The sequence below is a fragment of the Drosophila willistoni genome, chromosome 3R (genome assembly GCF_018902025.1).
Source record: "Drosophila willistoni isolate 14030-0811.24 chromosome 3R, UCI_dwil_1.1, whole genome shotgun sequence".
In the NCBI taxonomy this organism is placed as follows: Eukaryota; Metazoa; Arthropoda; class Insecta; order Diptera; family Drosophilidae; genus Drosophila; species Drosophila willistoni.
The window spans coordinates 22,404,666-22,421,114 of NC_061086.1; the positions used below are offsets into that span (position 1 = coordinate 22,404,666).

The window sequence follows — 16,449 nt, forward strand, 5'->3', positions numbered from 1 at the left end:
CGTTTTACTCACGCGTTTTCCAAAATATACTGCCGATTCGTAATACCATCATTACCGATTAATACTAAATTCACAGTCACGACTATCGGCCCGTCACTGCCAGGTTCGCGCCCATCTCTATGATTATTTTCAAAACAAAGGAGTCGTCGGCATCAGCTTTTTTTTTATCACGTAATTGTATTTTCTCTTTGTGCTAATTAATTCCAAAGAAACTGCGCAAAACAAAAATGTCAACGGACGAGGCAACAACAGCAGCTGCAGCGAGTGTGGGCGATGAAGATTATGTGGATATGAAGTTTACTCGAGAATTGCGAAAAGCCACCAAAGACGTCCACAACTTAACTGATGTTTTAATCAATGCAAAGTTCGCCATTGGTAAGAAAATACCACCGTATTAGTATTATGCCATTCTAATGATGAATAATTTACGTTTATGACGGAATCCTTTGCAGCTCTTTCAGATGACGAAGTGTGGTATGATGGTCTCTTGGCTTTTTATGAAATGTACAAATTCTTCGAGACTCATTTACCGGAGCGCCTCCTACCCAAGGAATTGTACAGGACAGAGGCATTTGAGCGCGATTTTGCTTATTTCTATGGCGCCAAATGGAAGGACTCTTATGAGCCACGGCCTGCCGTTGTAAAATATTTGGCACATTTAGAGGAGGTGGCTGCCAAAAATGAGTTGCTTCTTTTTGCCTATGCGTACCAAATGTATATGGCTTTGATGTCAGGCGGACAAATGTTGCAGAAGAAACGAATGATTGCGCGTAGATTATGGATTTTTCCCAAAGGCAAGGAGGAAGAGCAAAAACAGGCCGAAGAAGATGCAGCCAAGGCCACAGCAAAGGCAGCCGCTGCCGCAGCATCTGGTGATGGTGTAATAGACGAGGATGATCTACAAGCTCGACCAATGCCAGCACAGGTGACCATTTGCCCACCTGGCTGTGAGGCCACATTCTTTCCGGAAAAAGTAAGTGTAGCTAATACATCTCCACTCTTTTCCATCTTCTATTACTCTTTTCTTCTTTCAGATCAATGTATTGAAGTCGAAATTGAGACGTGTTTTCAATAGTCAATATGGAGCTTTCGATGATGACTTGCGCGCTGCCTTCATTGAGGAAAGTCGCAATGTTTTCCGCTTAAATCTGGAGGTTGTACGTACAGTCAAGGGCGTGAATCGGGCCAATTTAAGAAAATTGGCAATGGCTGCTATATTAATCTCGAGTATTTACTTGGCCATTAAGCTGGTCATCAAGTAAACTTTGTTCTGCATGACTTTGGTCGTAATTAAGCATAAATTTTATAGTTTTAGTGTTGAAAAACAAACAGAAATTCTGAACAAAAGATGAAAATGTTATGACGCTTTGGCGTTAATTAACCAAAACAATAATGATTTAAAATCTAATCGATCTAGCATGAAGTTTCCAAAGATTTAGCGATAGTTTTTGCCAAAAACCTGTAAACATTTGAAATTTTAGCATAAATATAATGGAGTTTCATATTGTAAATTTCTGTTGTTTATGCTGATATTGGTTGGACCTGACTTTAAACAATGCATATTATCTTTTTAGACTTTTTGGACTTTTTAAACTAAAGCCACAAACTCTCCTTTTAAGCTATTTAGAAATTGCCAGCCAATTGATAGCCACGCCTACTCGACCAAGGTCTCTTCAGATCAAAATGTGCCTTATATTTTTTGTTGTTGCATCTATCGGGCTTAAGATTCTTGTTTGTTTTGGCCAGGCAAATAAAATGAATAATCGGAACTGCTTCCAAAACATTTGAAATTACACTTTAAATATAAGGAAATTTTTAAATTCGTATTGTTAATTGAGGTATACACCACATAATTTTCATATAATTATTATAACTATTTAACTTTGAAGTTTTGCGAAATTGTCAGCATCTAATAAGCCACGCTTATTCAACCAAGGCATCACCAGTTCAAAATGTGCCTTATATCTTTCATTCCCGTATGTAGTCTTTCGTAATGCCTCTGCCGCAGGCGAGTCTGACATAAGTAAATCGGGCTTAAAGTCTTCATTTGTCTCGGCCAGGCATATGGTCAATGTACTGCAAACAGTGCCAGGACCTAAAAACATAAATAGACATTGAATTGTGTTTCCATTTCCTCTATTATTATAGGTGACCTACCGAAAATGGGATGCTTTAGTAGGATGATTTGCAGCTCCTTGAGAGTGGGCACAAAACCATTGTAGTTTAGTAGCTTTGCACTCTCCACTAGATTTTCATGATACCATCTAATGAAATAATCAAATTTCTCCACTTTAATATCCAATTGCGTGGAGCTCATAAGGAAATAGTAAAGATCTTGGGCGGGACTGCCATATTTGCCAACCTGATGGTCAAGCAAATAGGTTTCCTTGATCTGGCCATCATTGTGATATTGGAACATGATATTGTTTATCCAAGCATCGCCATGATTCAGCACATTGAAGTCATTATCGTCGATCTTAGCATCCTCTATAATAGACTCTACATACACCTCGAAAAGATTATCCTAAAAGAGTTTTAAATATATTAATGGAAGGTTTATGAGAAAGTTAGTGAAGAGACGGAGAGAGGGGACTTACCACTTTGTCCTTGAATTCATTGATGCCTTCAAATTGGCTTACTGTTTCGATAAAGGTTTTCTTACTAGGAGCCAGCATTGCCTTAAATATTGGAGCGGTTTGCTCAGAGAATATGCCATTATTGAATTTCTCTGGATAGGGACCGTTTAATTCCTTGTACTTGAGGGAAGCAGCATGCCATTGGGCCAGTTTCTTTAATGTTTGTTTGGTGTGCTCCAAGTCCATGCCTTTCATGCGATCACACATTTTAAAACCGACTGACTTTAGATTATCCAAAATCAAATATTCCACCTGGACATCTTTCTTTTGGAGCCTATATGAACGGGGACTAAATTGAACTGGTTGGCCAGCATCTGTGTACAACTTCTCAAAAGCGGTTACATAGTTGGCATAGACCTCAATCTCTTTGGGGAAGAGATTAAAGGCCGAAAAATCTATTGCGTGATTTGGATTCACCTTTACAATGTACGACTTTGTTTTCAAACTGTTGTCTATAAAGGGAATAATCAAGTAAAATTTGTGTTTATATTAAATGGAATTATCTCTTACCCTTCAGTTGCACATCGATATCCACTTTGAGCAGTATAGAGGCATAGTTATCACCTGGTTTGGTGGCCAACTCTGACGTACCACTCACAATCTTATCGAATGTGGGCTCAGTGCTTGCAACTATTTCACCAAAATCGCTAACATTTAACCAGTCGAAAATCTTATCAGAGTCAGGGACGTTAATAGACTTTTCATCGACCGTTAGTATCGGGTCAATCTTCACGGGCGCTTCACTGTAGTTAACGAAAATAGGCTCTTGGAAATCAATTTTTCAGTGTTTTCTCTTTTACTCACTATACTTTCAGGAGACCGCGATTGTCAAGCCAAGGCATTATTTGTTCGATTTGTTCACGATAACGTGGATTTGAGTATAATAGATTTTTAAACTTATCACCAGCTTCCGAATCGCCAATAAAGTTTTCCATAGTTGCTGCTGAATTGGGATCTAGTATGACCACCGGAAGGACCATAAACGAGGCGGTTACTGCCCAGGTTCCATATTTATACAATTGCATGTGCAATTCCCTTAATGATGGTTGCCTTCCCTCATAGCCCAGGACATTCAGTTGTTCCACCAACTGTTCGTAGTAGTAACGAATCAAAAAATCAAAGTCTTTTAGCTTGTGTTCAATTTTCACTGACGTGAATATGAAATACAACAAATCCTGAGCTGGTGAACCATATTTGGGATTTTGGAAATCCACAAATATCATATCGAGGAGCTCTTGATTGGGTCCCTTTTTGAATAGTAGATTATTCAACCAGCAGTCTCCATGATTAAGTACATTGAACTCATCAGGATTATATTCAATTAAATTGAATATTTCCGTGCCTAATTCTGAAAAGAATTTCTCCTGCAAAAAAAATGTTGACGTTTAAAGTTAACTCAAAATCATTTGATTACTAAACTTACGAATTTCTGTCTATATTTTTCACCATCCTTATAGGTAGATAGATTTTTGAGGAACAGTTTAAACAAAGGTCCCATAAATTGTTCCATAAACATTTTACCGAGTTCCTTGTTGGTTCCAAACATGCCATAAAGGAACATATCACAGTATAGTCCATGCACTTCAACGAATCTGGCGCCTGCAGCATGAAATTGGGCCAACTTACGCAACGCAAATTTGGTCTGGTCAAGGTCCAGGCATTCCAAACGATTTAGATTGCCGTAACCATCTTGACCCAGATCGTACATGACCACAGTATTTGCCAGTTTAGGTTCTTCGCTTGCATCCAATTTGTAGGCAGAAGGAGCAAATTTAATATCGATGCCTTTACTCTTGTAGAGTTCATCAAGTTTGGGTAAAACTTCCGTATAGGCGGCATTTTCCGAGACAAAAAAGTTGGCTAATTGAAGCATTTGTTGCATCTCTGGTGAGTCGTGGGCAACTTTCATCATGTAGGAAACATTTTTCGTCTGTTTATCTAAGAGAATATCAAGAGGTGTATAAGCTTTAGCTTTAACCAAATATTTGATCGATCAATAACTGCTGTCACCCATTGTCGCTAAACTTATCAGAGAAGTGCTTTAGCAATGTTTTGTTTTGCTATGCCAATTATTGCTGGAGTATGGTGAAATAACCCAAAATAAATGAGCTATATATAAACCGTAGGTACATATCTGGCAATCAATATAGTTATAAAGCAATTATAGATACAATTGGTCAAGGGCAAGCCATGGCGCACTATGGAAGTGACATCAGTGATCTGACAACAAAAATTTACTTATACTATTTGCATCGAGTACTTTACCCGTAAGCTCGACGTCGATAGTTACTCTCAGCATTAACGTTGCATAGTTCTCTCCAGCCCCCATAGCGGGCTTCACTGTAAAGCTTCGAATTTTTGAGAATTGAGGCACATTCGCTTTGAGAATATCAACAAATTGCGACTCATTTAACCATACTGGAACCAATTTAGTATCTATTTCAACTGCTGCGGGGGGTTTTCCAGCTGTGGCTGAAGTGGGTGCGGGACTTGGACTGGGACTGGGTGTGGTCTTAACCTCCGGCTTATCTTGCACATCGATAGTTGTGGCCGAGGAGGTCCTCTGTCCAACAGGTTGAACATTATAGCTTCTCTTTGGCTTGGAACTACGGGAACCCATTTTGATATATTCTTGCCGTAGCGAACCGACAAATTTGATAGATAATACGTGACCGTACAACTGCGCGTATAGTTTCAAACTGAAAACCGTTCACGAAATCACTTTGCTATTTATACCATCTAAATCACTAGCTTACTTAATTGGCGCCTGCCCCACCGTTAACAGTAAAAACAAAATAAAAAATAAAAAAAAGCACAGAATTGATAAGTGTTTTATAATTTCTTTCTTTTATCAGGCTTCGGTTTGCACCTTCAAACATACGTACACATATACGTAGTTAACTAAAAATGTTTATGTAGATTGATCGAAGTTTATAACATGAAAATATTTAACTAGTCAGAATTACAAGCAACAAGTCCCATTTGCTGAATCACGATTATGAAATCCTAGGTCCCATTGTGGAAATCGGCTTACTTAAGGTTTGATAAGGGGCGCGTGTCTTAAAATTAAGATTGTTTGCCTAAACATAGTAATTATCAAGTTCTAGCTAATCTAAGCCCACCCACAGTTGTTTAGTTAATCTAATAATAAGTCTTAAGAGATTACCTTATCTTTTAATGATAAGATAGATGATACGCCCATTTGATTTGATTAGTTATTTGAATGATAGTTCTATATGTAAATGCCTAAAATTGTGTTCTTTTTTCATTTGACTTATCACATTTGTGAGAGTGTTATCTGTATAACCTGACCCTGTGGTCAGCTGCCCTATTCTGTCCATACCGTTAATACCAACCGTTAAGAGTCCATCTTCTATATAAGATACATTCAAATATATATTATAGATTTGAATGAATATTAAGGTAAACAAAGAAAGTCGAAAATCAGACCTAGTTCAAGTTTTTCTAAAAGAATTACAACTTTTTGTAATCTTTCCATTTATTGGATTGTCATTTAAATTTTCCTAGTTAGTTGGAGGATCGACTAATTCTTCATTCAGCCCTCTTCAAATTCAATCTCAAGATTCCTATTAGAGTTATCTACGAAAACTATTTGATCTACGCCACTGCTTTTTGATAACAACAATAGGTATGTCTTTTATGGCAGAGACGTAGGTAAAAAGTTGAACAGGATGTCGAAAAATATCTAGCACTCTTTGGCAAAAAGTATGAGATTTTTATGGATTTTTTCTTAACCCTATTTTACAGTTTGGAAAAATTGAATGTTTTGTAGAGGTTTAAAATCCTTGTTTTTTCGTAAATCTTTGATAAATGGATCTGAACTTTCATTATATCACAAAATGTGTGAAATCCAAAAAAAGTGTCGCCAAAATGAACACTGGGTGCTTTTGTTTAAATATTTAATTACTGAGTTAGTAAAAACTATCTTTCTTGCATATATTAAAAAAAAAAAAAACTTGTAAATTCCAACAATCAGAGTATGAAGTCAACGAACTGATTTTTGTTTGTTTTCCTTTTTTTTTGTACAATAGATCTTATCAACTTTATAATAAACCCCACAACATGCATTAGAACTTATCAACAAACTATAAATATATTTAAGTATATGTTTGTGTATGTATGTACACCGTACAAAATTCTTTTTTTATTAGTTTTATTATTATCACAAAAAGCACACCTAAAGCTTTTCTGTATCAGTTTATTATCTTTGTTCAAAAGCACCGCGATTGTAGGCCCAGGGTAGAATTGCCTTTAGGTTCTTAACAATTCTCGGGTTTTCAAATATCACATTTCGAAATTGATTACCATCAGCCTCCTGATTCATAAGAGTATCCATATTGGCTTTATCATTACTATCGGTGAGACAAACTGGCAGCAGAACCGATACGATTGGATATATCCATTCACCGTGTTTGATAATATCCTGATGTAGCGCCCTAAGGGTGGGCAAAGGTTTGGGATACTTTAACAATTGAAGATTTTCGGTCAATTTCTCATGATAGAATTGTATGAAATAATCGAATTTTGTTAGTTTCAAATCGATATCAATCGATGATAGAATCATATAGAGTAAATCTTGAGCGGGCGAACTATAACGACTCATTTGTAGATCGACAAAATATGTCTCCTTTAATTGACCAGCATCATCGTATTGGAACATAAAATTATTACACCAGGCATCGCCATGGTTAAGCACTCGGAATTCATTTTCATATCTAGGGGCATAGGCCTGGAACATATCGGGAGCCTCTTTGCTGTACGATTTCTAAAAGAACGAACGTTTAATATATAAAAATATTCTGCAGTCAGTTTTATAACTTACCAATATCGGGGCCAAATATGCCAACTCGTAAAGTGGTAAAGCCTTTATCAAGCAATTAGCTTGAGTGTCGCGAAATTCTTCAAATTGGTCTATCTTGCTGCAAAGATTACGATCGTAGAGATCCAAAAAGGGTCCCTTGGTCTCATAACGCACTGCAGAAGCGGCATGGAACTGGGCTAATTTCTCGAGAGCCGCTTTGGCGTGTATTATATCGAAACCGATTTGACGGCTAACGTTCTTAAAACCTCTAGGGCCTAGATCTTCTAGGACAACAACGGGTTCCTCCACTTTCTTTGCAAAAGTATAATGTTTAGGTCCAAAGGTAACTGTTTTGTTAGCCTCACGATACATTTTCTCGAATTCTGGCACATAATTGGCATAGCTATTGTTCTCCTTATCGAAAACCTTCCAGTCGCCGACCATATCACGTATGGATTGGGCTGTGGGCAACACTTTTACCATATAAGAAGTGTTCTTTTGGCTGCCATCTAAGAGAAGATGAATTACATAATAGTTCTAAGGCTGGAAAAGAGGTTTTTACCTTTCAGTTCAAATGTTATTTTCACCCGAAGCAATAGAGTTGTATAGTTCTCCCCTTTGCCAGATGTTGGCTCTACTTTAAATTCTTTAATACGACCAAATTCTTTAAAATCTTGTTGTAAAACCTTAACAAATAGTTCTTGCTCCAACCAGTTTGGCACTGGCTCTAAAACACTTTCGTTTGCCTTGACCATAATTTTTTTTTTGGTTGGTTTAACGTGTTTGTGGCGTCTCGAAAAAAAACTCTGTGCAATCTGTTCTAATGTCTGTCTTTTATATGAATTCATTTTGCCTCTTGTTTAACAACATTTTGCAAAGCTTACGCTTATAAAGCTTTCAATTTGATTTCATCTGTTGTTGTTAATAAACAAAAAAATGCTTGGACAAAAAGCTCACACTGAGTTCAAAGCGTGCCAATCACTTGAGGTAGATAATGGTTTGCCTGGGTAGAGTATAACTATCGTCTCTCTAAGCATGACTAAACAATAAATGTTCAGATCAGCAAGATTTTGCACAAAAATTTTATGCTGTCTTATGTTTGACTTGACAATTTTTATTCCACAAGCCATTGGATCTTGTTAGGGGGCATCACGTTTAAATGATCCTCCACTTGTTCACTTTAGTTAATCGTGACAAGGGTAATAATTTTTTAAATAAATGATAAATCGGCGTTTGAGATATTCTCTCAGGAAACGAGTCTTCTACGTTATAGTTTAAAACCGGATTTTGTTGTCGGCCAATTACACAGGTCGACAAAAATGAGTCGATCCCCAGATCCAGAGACCGGACTACACTATTCTAAGGGATGATGGACAGAATGATCAGATTGTCTCTAGTGTCAATCCTTTTTTGACCGAATTAAACAAATTTATACCTCGAAAATAGCCAAAAATCCGCACCTTATATGCTTTCATTTTAGGACTAAATGTTTGTATGTTGGATTCGAATTCAGCGACTCATATTTATAGTAGAAAAGTTTACTCTTTGTGTCTGAGTTTTGTCGTTCTGTGTTATAGTTCTGAGCACGTGCAAAAGAGTATAAAAAATTCGTTTGGTTTTTTTTATATTTGCATATTGACAGATTGTCTGGGTGCTTCATTTTTCCGATGATTAGTTAGTAATTAAAAAAAAACCAGGTCTAGTAATTTCTAGTCTTATCTCAGCTTGTCATTGCCAAAGGTTCTATTTAAAATAATATATTTATATTGATGTTTTATTGTTAGCTCAGCAAACATTTCGAATTATCACCATAAACTATAGTGAATATATAAACATTAATTATTTGTCTGATAATGATTTGTGCATTTATTTGCGTGCTCAATCTTCCTCAAAGTATCCACGATTCTCGAGCCAAGGTAAAAGTTCCTGTATCTCTTGAGAGAATTTTGAACTCTTGAATAACTCATCGATGTCATTGGTATGGAATTCAGATAGAACTATTGGCAGTATTTCAGTTGAAACCTCAAAGGCTATAAAAACAAATAATGATAAATATATAAATGGAGTGCAATACATTTCTATTAAATTTGATTAAACCTACCCCAATGTCCAAATTTCAATAAATCCAATTGCAATTCGGTCAGTGTGGGCAATTTGCCACGAAACTTGAGAGCTTTCAAGTTGTCAATCAGCTGATCGTGGTAGTATTTCACATTGGCATCAAAATACCTCGATTTCTCAGCAGGAGCTGTCAATAGCAAATTCAATAGATCATACACAGCTGGCCCATACTTTGAGTAATGAAAATCAATGAAAAGTATCTCCTTAAAATGGCCAAAAGCATCGCCATTATATAGCAAATTGTTTGGCCAACAGGATCCATTAAGAATGACATTAAATGAGGATTTGAAGTCCAACAAGTCATTATTTTCATTAAGAGATTTTTGATAGGATTTCTGAAAAAGTAATATTTTCAAATGTTTACTTGTATACAAGACCTCTTTTTGATGTCACTTACCACTTTATCCTCATATTCCCTTACATTATTCGATCGCAAGCTCTCATGAAATTTGGTTTGCAATAAGCTTTTCAATTTTTCAACCTTATCATTCGATGATTTCGGTTTCTTTTCAAGCTTTGGCAATTCCCTTATCTGAGCGGGGTTGGCTTCTAGATAACGCGCTGTTGCTGCATGATATGCTGCTAGTTTTGATAGCACAATCTCTATGGCAGGTTGGGCCAGACCATTCGGTTGATTGGCCAATCTATAACCCTTAGATTGCAAATATTCCAAGTAAAGACAGTTGCTGGACTGCAAACTAGTTCGATAGGGTGTGAACACAATATTCTTGCCCACATCCTTGTAGAGCTCTTCCAGAGCTGGCAATATCTTATCGTACATAAGAAACTCCACCTTAAAGTTCTTCTCAAAGGGTAAAATGAGTTCATCGGCCTTGGAAACAGCTGGAGACTTGACCAGGTAGTTAAGGGTACGGACACCGTTTGCTAAGGAAAAAGGGATATATTTAGATTTCTAGCTTCATATTTTTGCCTTTGCTGCAAAACTTACATCTTAATTTGGCTTGAACTAGCACTCGTAATGCCGATTGCTCGGATCTACTGCTTATGCTCTCAATCTTTTGGAATTCGGGCAGATCTTGAATAATCACACGTTCGAGTTCCTTTTGATCCAACCAGGCTGGTACAAACGGATCAGTAGACACTTGACTCACAAAAGTTGGCCTCGACATTTTCTCTCCTCTTTCTCGTTGCAAGTTTCCCAGTTGCCAGTATACTGGCTTGAGGTTTGGCTCTAAGATTTTCGCTTTGCCAATCAACCAATGTTTATAGGAATTTTCTATTATCGCCAATACACGACCGATAATGAGTGCGTAAACAAGAATCGATAAGGTGAAATGAACCAAAAAGTGCAAGTAAGTAGTCGCACAATTCCAAATTTACAGAGTCTGGCAAACAAGCGAGATATGATTGGCAAAACTTTGGTGATTTCATTATTGAAAAGGAAGTGTCCGTCAAAATATCAATGAAATAAACTAACAATAAGTGTAGGGATCATCTAGAGAGTTTTGATTGAAATCTTTAGTCTATAACCTTCAGCAAATCAAAGTATTTCTAATAAACCAAATCAAATCATCAACATCTGTTAGCATCACTTAAGCTCCCATCTATCATGATCTAATGCTTATTGCATTTTTGCTCTAATAAACAAAAAGAGTCGAATATTTTTGGCGAAAAATTGCCCAAAAATGTCTGCAAAGCGAAAATTCAATTAATTTGTCATAGCGATTTGACATGGCGAAACAGAATAGGATCAGGACACTAAGGGATGATAATAATCGTTAACAGATTAATGAAACTAACGTTAGAACGCAGAACTTATCTCATTTTCTATAAGGAAATTGTTACATTTTTTTAAACTTTCTCACACCACAGGTAGCTAAAAAAGCATTGTATTTAGATTTTTCAGATCAAAATCTTGAGAGATTTACAAATAGTTTAATCACCAACACGTGAACGCACTTCATAACAGAAAATAACACATAAGTCAAAAGGCTAACCAGATGCAACCCTTAGAAGACTTTGGACTTAATGCGGCATGAAGTGTCACAAATTCATCAAAACATATTGCCACAGACAGGAAAAAAACAGAGCATACAAGGGAGGGAGGGTTGGTTCTTCCCCCTTTTAAAAGTCAGCCCTCTGCAGAATTAATTTGCTCTACATAAAAAAGGGAATACTAATCTGTTGAAAATGGGCGTTCAACGCAAAAATTCCTTGGTATTTAGAGTCAGACAAGGGACAATCCCTCTTCGAGTGTTACAAGTGTTTTGGGATTCTGATTCCGAACTGGGGTTGTTGCAATTGCTATTGAATCGCATCTGAACATCCCCTCCTACCTTCCTCTGCCACATTAATTTATTAATAATAATTTTACGCTTTGTTTACGTTGTCACATTTTGTGTAACAACCTTTCTATAGTTTTTGTAACTAGGTAGGAAATCTGACTTCATTGTGGACATCAACATGTGGTGTCCCTTCCATCAGCTGCAAAGATTCTCAGACAAATCAGGAATGGATGAGCAATCAGTGGATATGCTAGTTAAGAACTGAAACAAGTGCGGTTCCTACCCGTTGCAGTCACTATTACGCGGACTCGAATTATCAGGTGGATTTTGGTGGATTATTTCACGGTCCATGGTTTAATTTGGGCAATTTAAAATGATTTCCCAAAAATTATAAAGCAGAAGCTAGCCTAATGATGAACATTTCCACAAGATTGATCAGGAATGAGAAGGAATTATTAAAATTAATAAGTAATACCTCTTATTTCTAATATATTATGTGATATTGTATAATTAATTATCCTGAATTCACGAAAAAGACTAAATAATCATTCTATTATTACTCTCATTACTTCGATCTAACTTTTCGAATAATTCAATTTTAAAGAAATAAATTGTTCGAAATCTTAATAAACTCAGAGGACCGGGCTTTATCGGATTAGATGGATGATTTCTATTCAAGAATCAATAAAAAGTCTGGAAACCTTTTAAATTCCTTTTGAATTACTAACCAGTTTAAAATCTTGATGAAAAGAGTCAGAAAAACTCTTGACATTATAATGTAAATGTTTTGTGCTATTTCAACAATATGATAAAAATAGTTATGCGAAATCATTCAAACATTCTCAATAATATAAACAAAAATGTAACAAGTTCTTCTATGAATTGTTTTAATTTTTTTTAAGCATTGAATTTTATATTCTTTTCAAAAACAGAGCAACCATTTTAATTATATATGTTTTAAATCACATAAAGTTCTTACTTTACGGTAATCTAATCCAAGTCCTCTTATTTAATTATAACAAAACAAATGAAACAATATCACTCCTCCGTGTCAAAATCATCTACAGCCAAAAATTTCTCTTGATTTCAAGACAAACTGTGATTGTAGGGGGATGCGAAATCCCGTTGATATGCAGCTGCCGGATGCAAATGATGCGGATGAATGGGCGGAGGTAGTGGTGCCGTCGTTTGGTGATGTCCATTGATGCCGCCATACATATCGGAGCGAGATTTGTGGGAGTTTGAAGGTGTGCCACTAAGCAGCTCCGCCATGAAACCAATATAGGTAATGGCCAGACGCAAAGTCTCGATGCGGGATAGACGCTTCTCATAGGCAAAGGTAGGTACCTTGCGGCGTAGTTTATCGAAGGCTTCGTTTAGGTTGAACATTCGACGGCGTTCACGTATATTGGCAGCTCTTCGCTGAGCCATGGAAGCCACACGGCGTCGTGTTTTTTTCGAGGAGCTGGATGAACTGCCATGGGAGCGTCCATTTGTGCTGGGACGTTGGGGCACCATTGGAGCCACCTGAGATCGTTGCCACAAGGCTAAAGAAATTCAGCAACAATTAGTCCAATTCTTGAGTGAAAGACAAAGAAACTTACATAAATCGCTGCAAGGAAAACCAGCAATGAGCTCTTGATAGGGCACAATGGGAGGTGGCGGAGGTGCCTCTTGGCCCCATAATGGTTGGAATGGAACCTCTGGCATATATGTTGGTTGCTCGCTTGGGTGCTGCATATTTATCTAACTCTGAAGATTGGTATTTGTGATGATAGCTAGACCTTGGGTCCTTTCTACTTGGAAGACTGAATTGTAATAAATTCTGATTGCAACTTCTGCTTTCAAATTAGCTCGGTGTTCCTCTTTCTAGTTAGGCTTATTGGATTTTCCACCCCGTCATATGAAACGGAGGAGGCCATTTTGGATTGGCAACAGTTTGAAGCCATCTGATTGGTTGTCCCAATTCGAAAATTGCAACCACCCTGCAGTTAGAGAAGACAGCGTCTGGCAGGAAATTGCTCAGCAGAGATTGTGATTATGTTGATTATGTTAAAATCTTTCAAAATTTTATAATTATAGAAAATAAGAAGAGAAAGATACCCAATTGAATTTTTTAACAAAAAGTACCTAAATTTAGCTTCCTATTAAAAGCCAAGTAGCATCCATTTCATTTTAGATCCTTTCATTAACATTAGCCATCCCTGAACCTTTAAGAACCACCCACTTTGAAAGCTTTCTCTTTAGTAGCTTTAGCTTTTGGTTGTTACCTTGTCTAGACAAAGCTTTCGTATAGTCAATGGAGTTAAGCTTGGGTAAAACTAAATCATATTTTAAAGTTAGTTTGGGCTAAGATAATCTAAAGTTAGATGTATGTCGAATACTTAGTGTTAGAAGACTTTTAGAAATTCTTATAGTATTTTATTTTGTAAGATATTTTGCTTGATTTGTATTATATTTTAAAAAATGTGTTAGAAAATAATTAACATAGAATCTCTCCATCTTTTAATCTTTTTTTTTTCTTTTCCAGAATATTTACAATTGAATTTTCTAACATTTTTGTTTGGCCTTCATTTCTTAGAAATTCTATCTGTTGCATGTCTTTGTTTTGTTTTTGAAAGGACTTTCTCTTCAAGCACTTGGATATGCGTTCTCTTAGAGAGCTCAATGCGCCGGCGCGGATAATATTTGCATCAGTCAACAACAGATTACTCTTTGGAACATCTTCAGATGACTCTAAGAATATGCTACTGTGTCTTAGCCATTAGATTTTATTATGCATAGTTTCTTTTTTTCAACAGAATTATCCTTAACAATCTTAAAAGACAAAAAAATAAGAAAAAAATTGATTGGTTCAGTATTTCTTGGTTATAATATTTTTTTTTTAATTTTGTGTTGCTTTTCTTTTTTTTGCCCTCGTGTATAAATTGCTTGCAGATTGAATAAAGTTGAAAGCACTTCATTGTGTCAATAAGCGCCAAATTGGATATGAAGTGTGACTTGGGTTACTTGGTTGTCAAAATCATGGCATCACTTGCTGCTTAGCATCAACATCGAATTTCAATGGAATATACATATTTAAAAAATAAATCATACACAACTTGTTCTACAACATTTTCTTAGTTTTCCATTTGAAACTCCATTTAACGCGCCATTAAAATAAAAAAAGAAGAAGAAAATAAACCAAATACAAACGAGAAAACTTCTGCTTAATAATCTTTTGATTTTGTTTTGTAGAAAAAGCAAAATCAAAATTCGTAGAGATTATGACTTATCCAGGAACAACGTTTTTTTTATACCCTTGAGAAAAGTTTACCAATTATATTATTATATATGTAATATGTTTAGATTATATGTAACACCTGATTTAGTCATTTATATTTATATTCTATTGAGGAAATTTGCCAAGTATTAAATGAAATGTACATATATACCTTATTGCAAAGAGCATTATAATAAGTGTCTAAGACGATTTGTTTGTGTCTGCGTCTGGAAAAGTACTGGGCAAGACAAGATTTATGTGCCTTTATGTATGTATGTAAGCCTGGTTGATATAGCAAAGCAGAACATAGGAAAAATATGAATAAATTTGTACTGTTGCGACTGTTGTTGTTGGTGCTGCTGCTACTGAAACTTCTTAATTTTCCAGCCAAATGCATTTTATTTATGACATAAATATGAAAAATTGTATATTACCTTCGTCTGGCATATGTTTGGGATTGAAGCAGAGAAATACTGAGAAGAAAGCGCTAAACCATTGGAGTTTTAAGGCCAATTGGTGAAGTGTTTAGGTGTTACTATGGACTTAGTTATGGCCTAAAATTTGTCATCTCAAACCTGGTTTTCTTCTAGTTAATGGAATAGAGGAATGGAGGACTAAGGATGTCTTATGGATTGGGAATCGCTTACTCAGTTAATGGCTCCTGCTTCCTCTGACAAATATACTTAATATTCATATTATTTGATTGATGATTCATATAATTTTAAGAACTAGATATTTGACTTAATGGAGTAGGAGTAAACGAATGTCATTTGAAATCAATTTGGAATCTGCTTGATTCGGGTTTATCAGTCTCTAGTTAATTAGTAGTCAATTATTTCGCTAATGAGCTACCACATTAACTCCCACAATGTGGTAACTTCCAAGTAGACCAAAAATTAATTTGCCACACAAAAAATAACAACAAAAGTCAACTGCCAGTCGAAAGCTCCATGAAATATGCCCTGTAGTTCAGGCATATATATAAGAAGAACGTATTTATAAATATCATGAACAAGATGCGCTCTGCTTTTGCTCTGATAAGCGAGAAATGGCGACAACTGTGCTTCGCACGCCATTCCCTTTTATAGCGTCCGCTTCTCTTTACGAGGCAGGCATGCCACGCCCCGTATGACCTTATCGACATTAGCGCCCTCATTTCAGGACAGCCGTTTGGGGAGGCTTCTTCATTAGAAAGGACCCTCTCGTCCTCTGGTTTGTTGGCACAATTAAATAAAACGCCACAGCGGCGTGTCAATTTCTTTTTTGGCGTCTCTGTGGCATGAAGCTCATTAGGTCAGCTTGCTTTTATTGTGTGCCGTAAAAGTGTCCTGTCAACAGAGTTGGGTTCTGGGCTTGGGTACG

The 16,449-nt window shown here is 36.4% G+C and overlaps 4 protein-coding genes across 4 annotated transcripts; 1 reads left to right on the plus strand and 3 right to left on the minus strand.

The window, feature by feature from the left end:
- Positions 1–121: 121 nt before the first annotated feature.
- On the plus strand, positions 122–1,511 carry LOC6647136 (heme oxygenase 1). The gene is made up of 3 exons (XM_002070286.4): positions 122–375; positions 453–973; positions 1,035–1,511. Exons 1-3 carry the CDS (start codon positions 228–230, stop codon positions 1,260–1,262), a joined length of 897 nt encoding a protein of 298 aa, XP_002070322.1. The 5' UTR covers positions 122–227; the 3' UTR covers positions 1,263–1,511.
- Positions 1,512–1,790: 279 nt separating this feature from the next.
- On the minus strand, positions 1,791–8,241 carry LOC6647135. The gene is made up of 10 exons (XM_047010481.1): positions 8,021–8,241; positions 7,480–7,967; positions 6,865–7,422; positions 4,902–5,316; positions 4,060–4,574; positions 3,441–4,000; positions 3,147–3,379; positions 2,598–3,088; positions 2,158–2,524; positions 1,791–2,095 (listed from the first exon to the last, which is right to left on the minus strand). The coding sequence occupies exons 1-10, from the start codon at positions 8,211–8,213 to the stop codon at positions 1,878–1,880; spliced, it is 4,038 nt and encodes a 1,345-aa protein (XP_046866437.1). The 5' UTR covers positions 8,214–8,241; the 3' UTR covers positions 1,791–1,877.
- A 995-nt stretch (positions 8,242–9,236) lies between these two features.
- Positions 9,237–10,764, minus strand: LOC6647133. The gene is made up of 4 exons (XM_002070283.4): positions 10,529–10,764; positions 9,977–10,464; positions 9,560–9,914; positions 9,237–9,488 (listed from the first exon to the last, which is right to left on the minus strand). The coding sequence occupies exons 1-4, from the start codon at positions 10,707–10,709 to the stop codon at positions 9,337–9,339; spliced, it is 1,176 nt and encodes a 391-aa protein (XP_002070319.1). The 5' UTR covers positions 10,710–10,764; the 3' UTR covers positions 9,237–9,336.
- Positions 10,765–12,814: 2,050 nt separating this feature from the next.
- On the minus strand, positions 12,815–13,565 carry LOC6647132 (protein Fer3). The gene is made up of 2 exons (XM_047009401.1): positions 13,430–13,565; positions 12,815–13,372 (listed from the first exon to the last, which is right to left on the minus strand). The coding sequence occupies exons 1-2, from the start codon at positions 13,563–13,565 to the stop codon at positions 12,912–12,914; spliced, it is 597 nt and encodes a 198-aa protein (XP_046865357.1). The 3' UTR covers positions 12,815–12,911.
- Positions 13,566–16,449: the final 2,884 nt, after the last annotated feature.

Bases quoted from the DNA above. Each gene is read 5' to 3' on its own strand.
- LOC6647135 (XM_047010481.1), bottom strand. From the start codon at position 8,213: ATGGTCAAGGCAAACGAAAGTGTTTTAGAGCCAGTGCCAAACTGGTTG. The intron at 3,380-3,440 runs GTGAGTAAAAGA...CGTTAACTACAG, and splicing joins CGCGGTCTCCTGAAAGTATA to TGAAGCGCCCGTGAAGATTG. The intron at 2,525-2,597 runs GTAAGTCCCCTC...AAACTCTTTTAG, and splicing joins ATGAATTCAAGGACAAAGTG to GATAATCTTTTCGAGGTGTA.
- LOC6647133 (XM_002070283.4), bottom strand. From the start codon at position 10,709: ATGTCGAGGCCAACTTTTGTGAGTCAAGTGTCTACTGATCCGTTTGTA. The intron at 10,465-10,528 runs GTAAGTTTTGCA...CTTTTTCCTTAG, and splicing joins AGTTCAAGCCAAATTAAGAT to CAAACGGTGTCCGTACCCTT. The intron at 9,915-9,976 runs GTAAGTGACATC...TTACTTTTTCAG, and splicing joins GGGAATATGAGGATAAAGTG to AAATCCTATCAAAAATCTCT.
- LOC6647136 (XM_002070286.4), top strand. From the start codon at position 228: ATGTCAACGGACGAGGCAACAACAGCAGCTGCAGCGAGTGTGGGCGAT. The intron at 376-452 runs GTAAGAAAATAC...AATCCTTTGCAG, and splicing joins CAATGCAAAGTTCGCCATTG to CTCTTTCAGATGACGAAGTG. The intron at 974-1,034 runs GTAAGTGTAGCT...TTCTTCTTTCAG, and splicing joins CCACATTCTTTCCGGAAAAA to ATCAATGTATTGAAGTCGAA.
- LOC6647132 (XM_047009401.1), bottom strand. From the start codon at position 13,565: ATGCAGCACCCAAGCGAGCAACCAACATATATGCCAGAGGTTCCATTC. The intron at 13,373-13,429 runs GTAAGTTTCTTT...GAATTTCTTTAG, and splicing joins TTTTCCTTGCAGCGATTTAT to CCTTGTGGCAACGATCTCAG.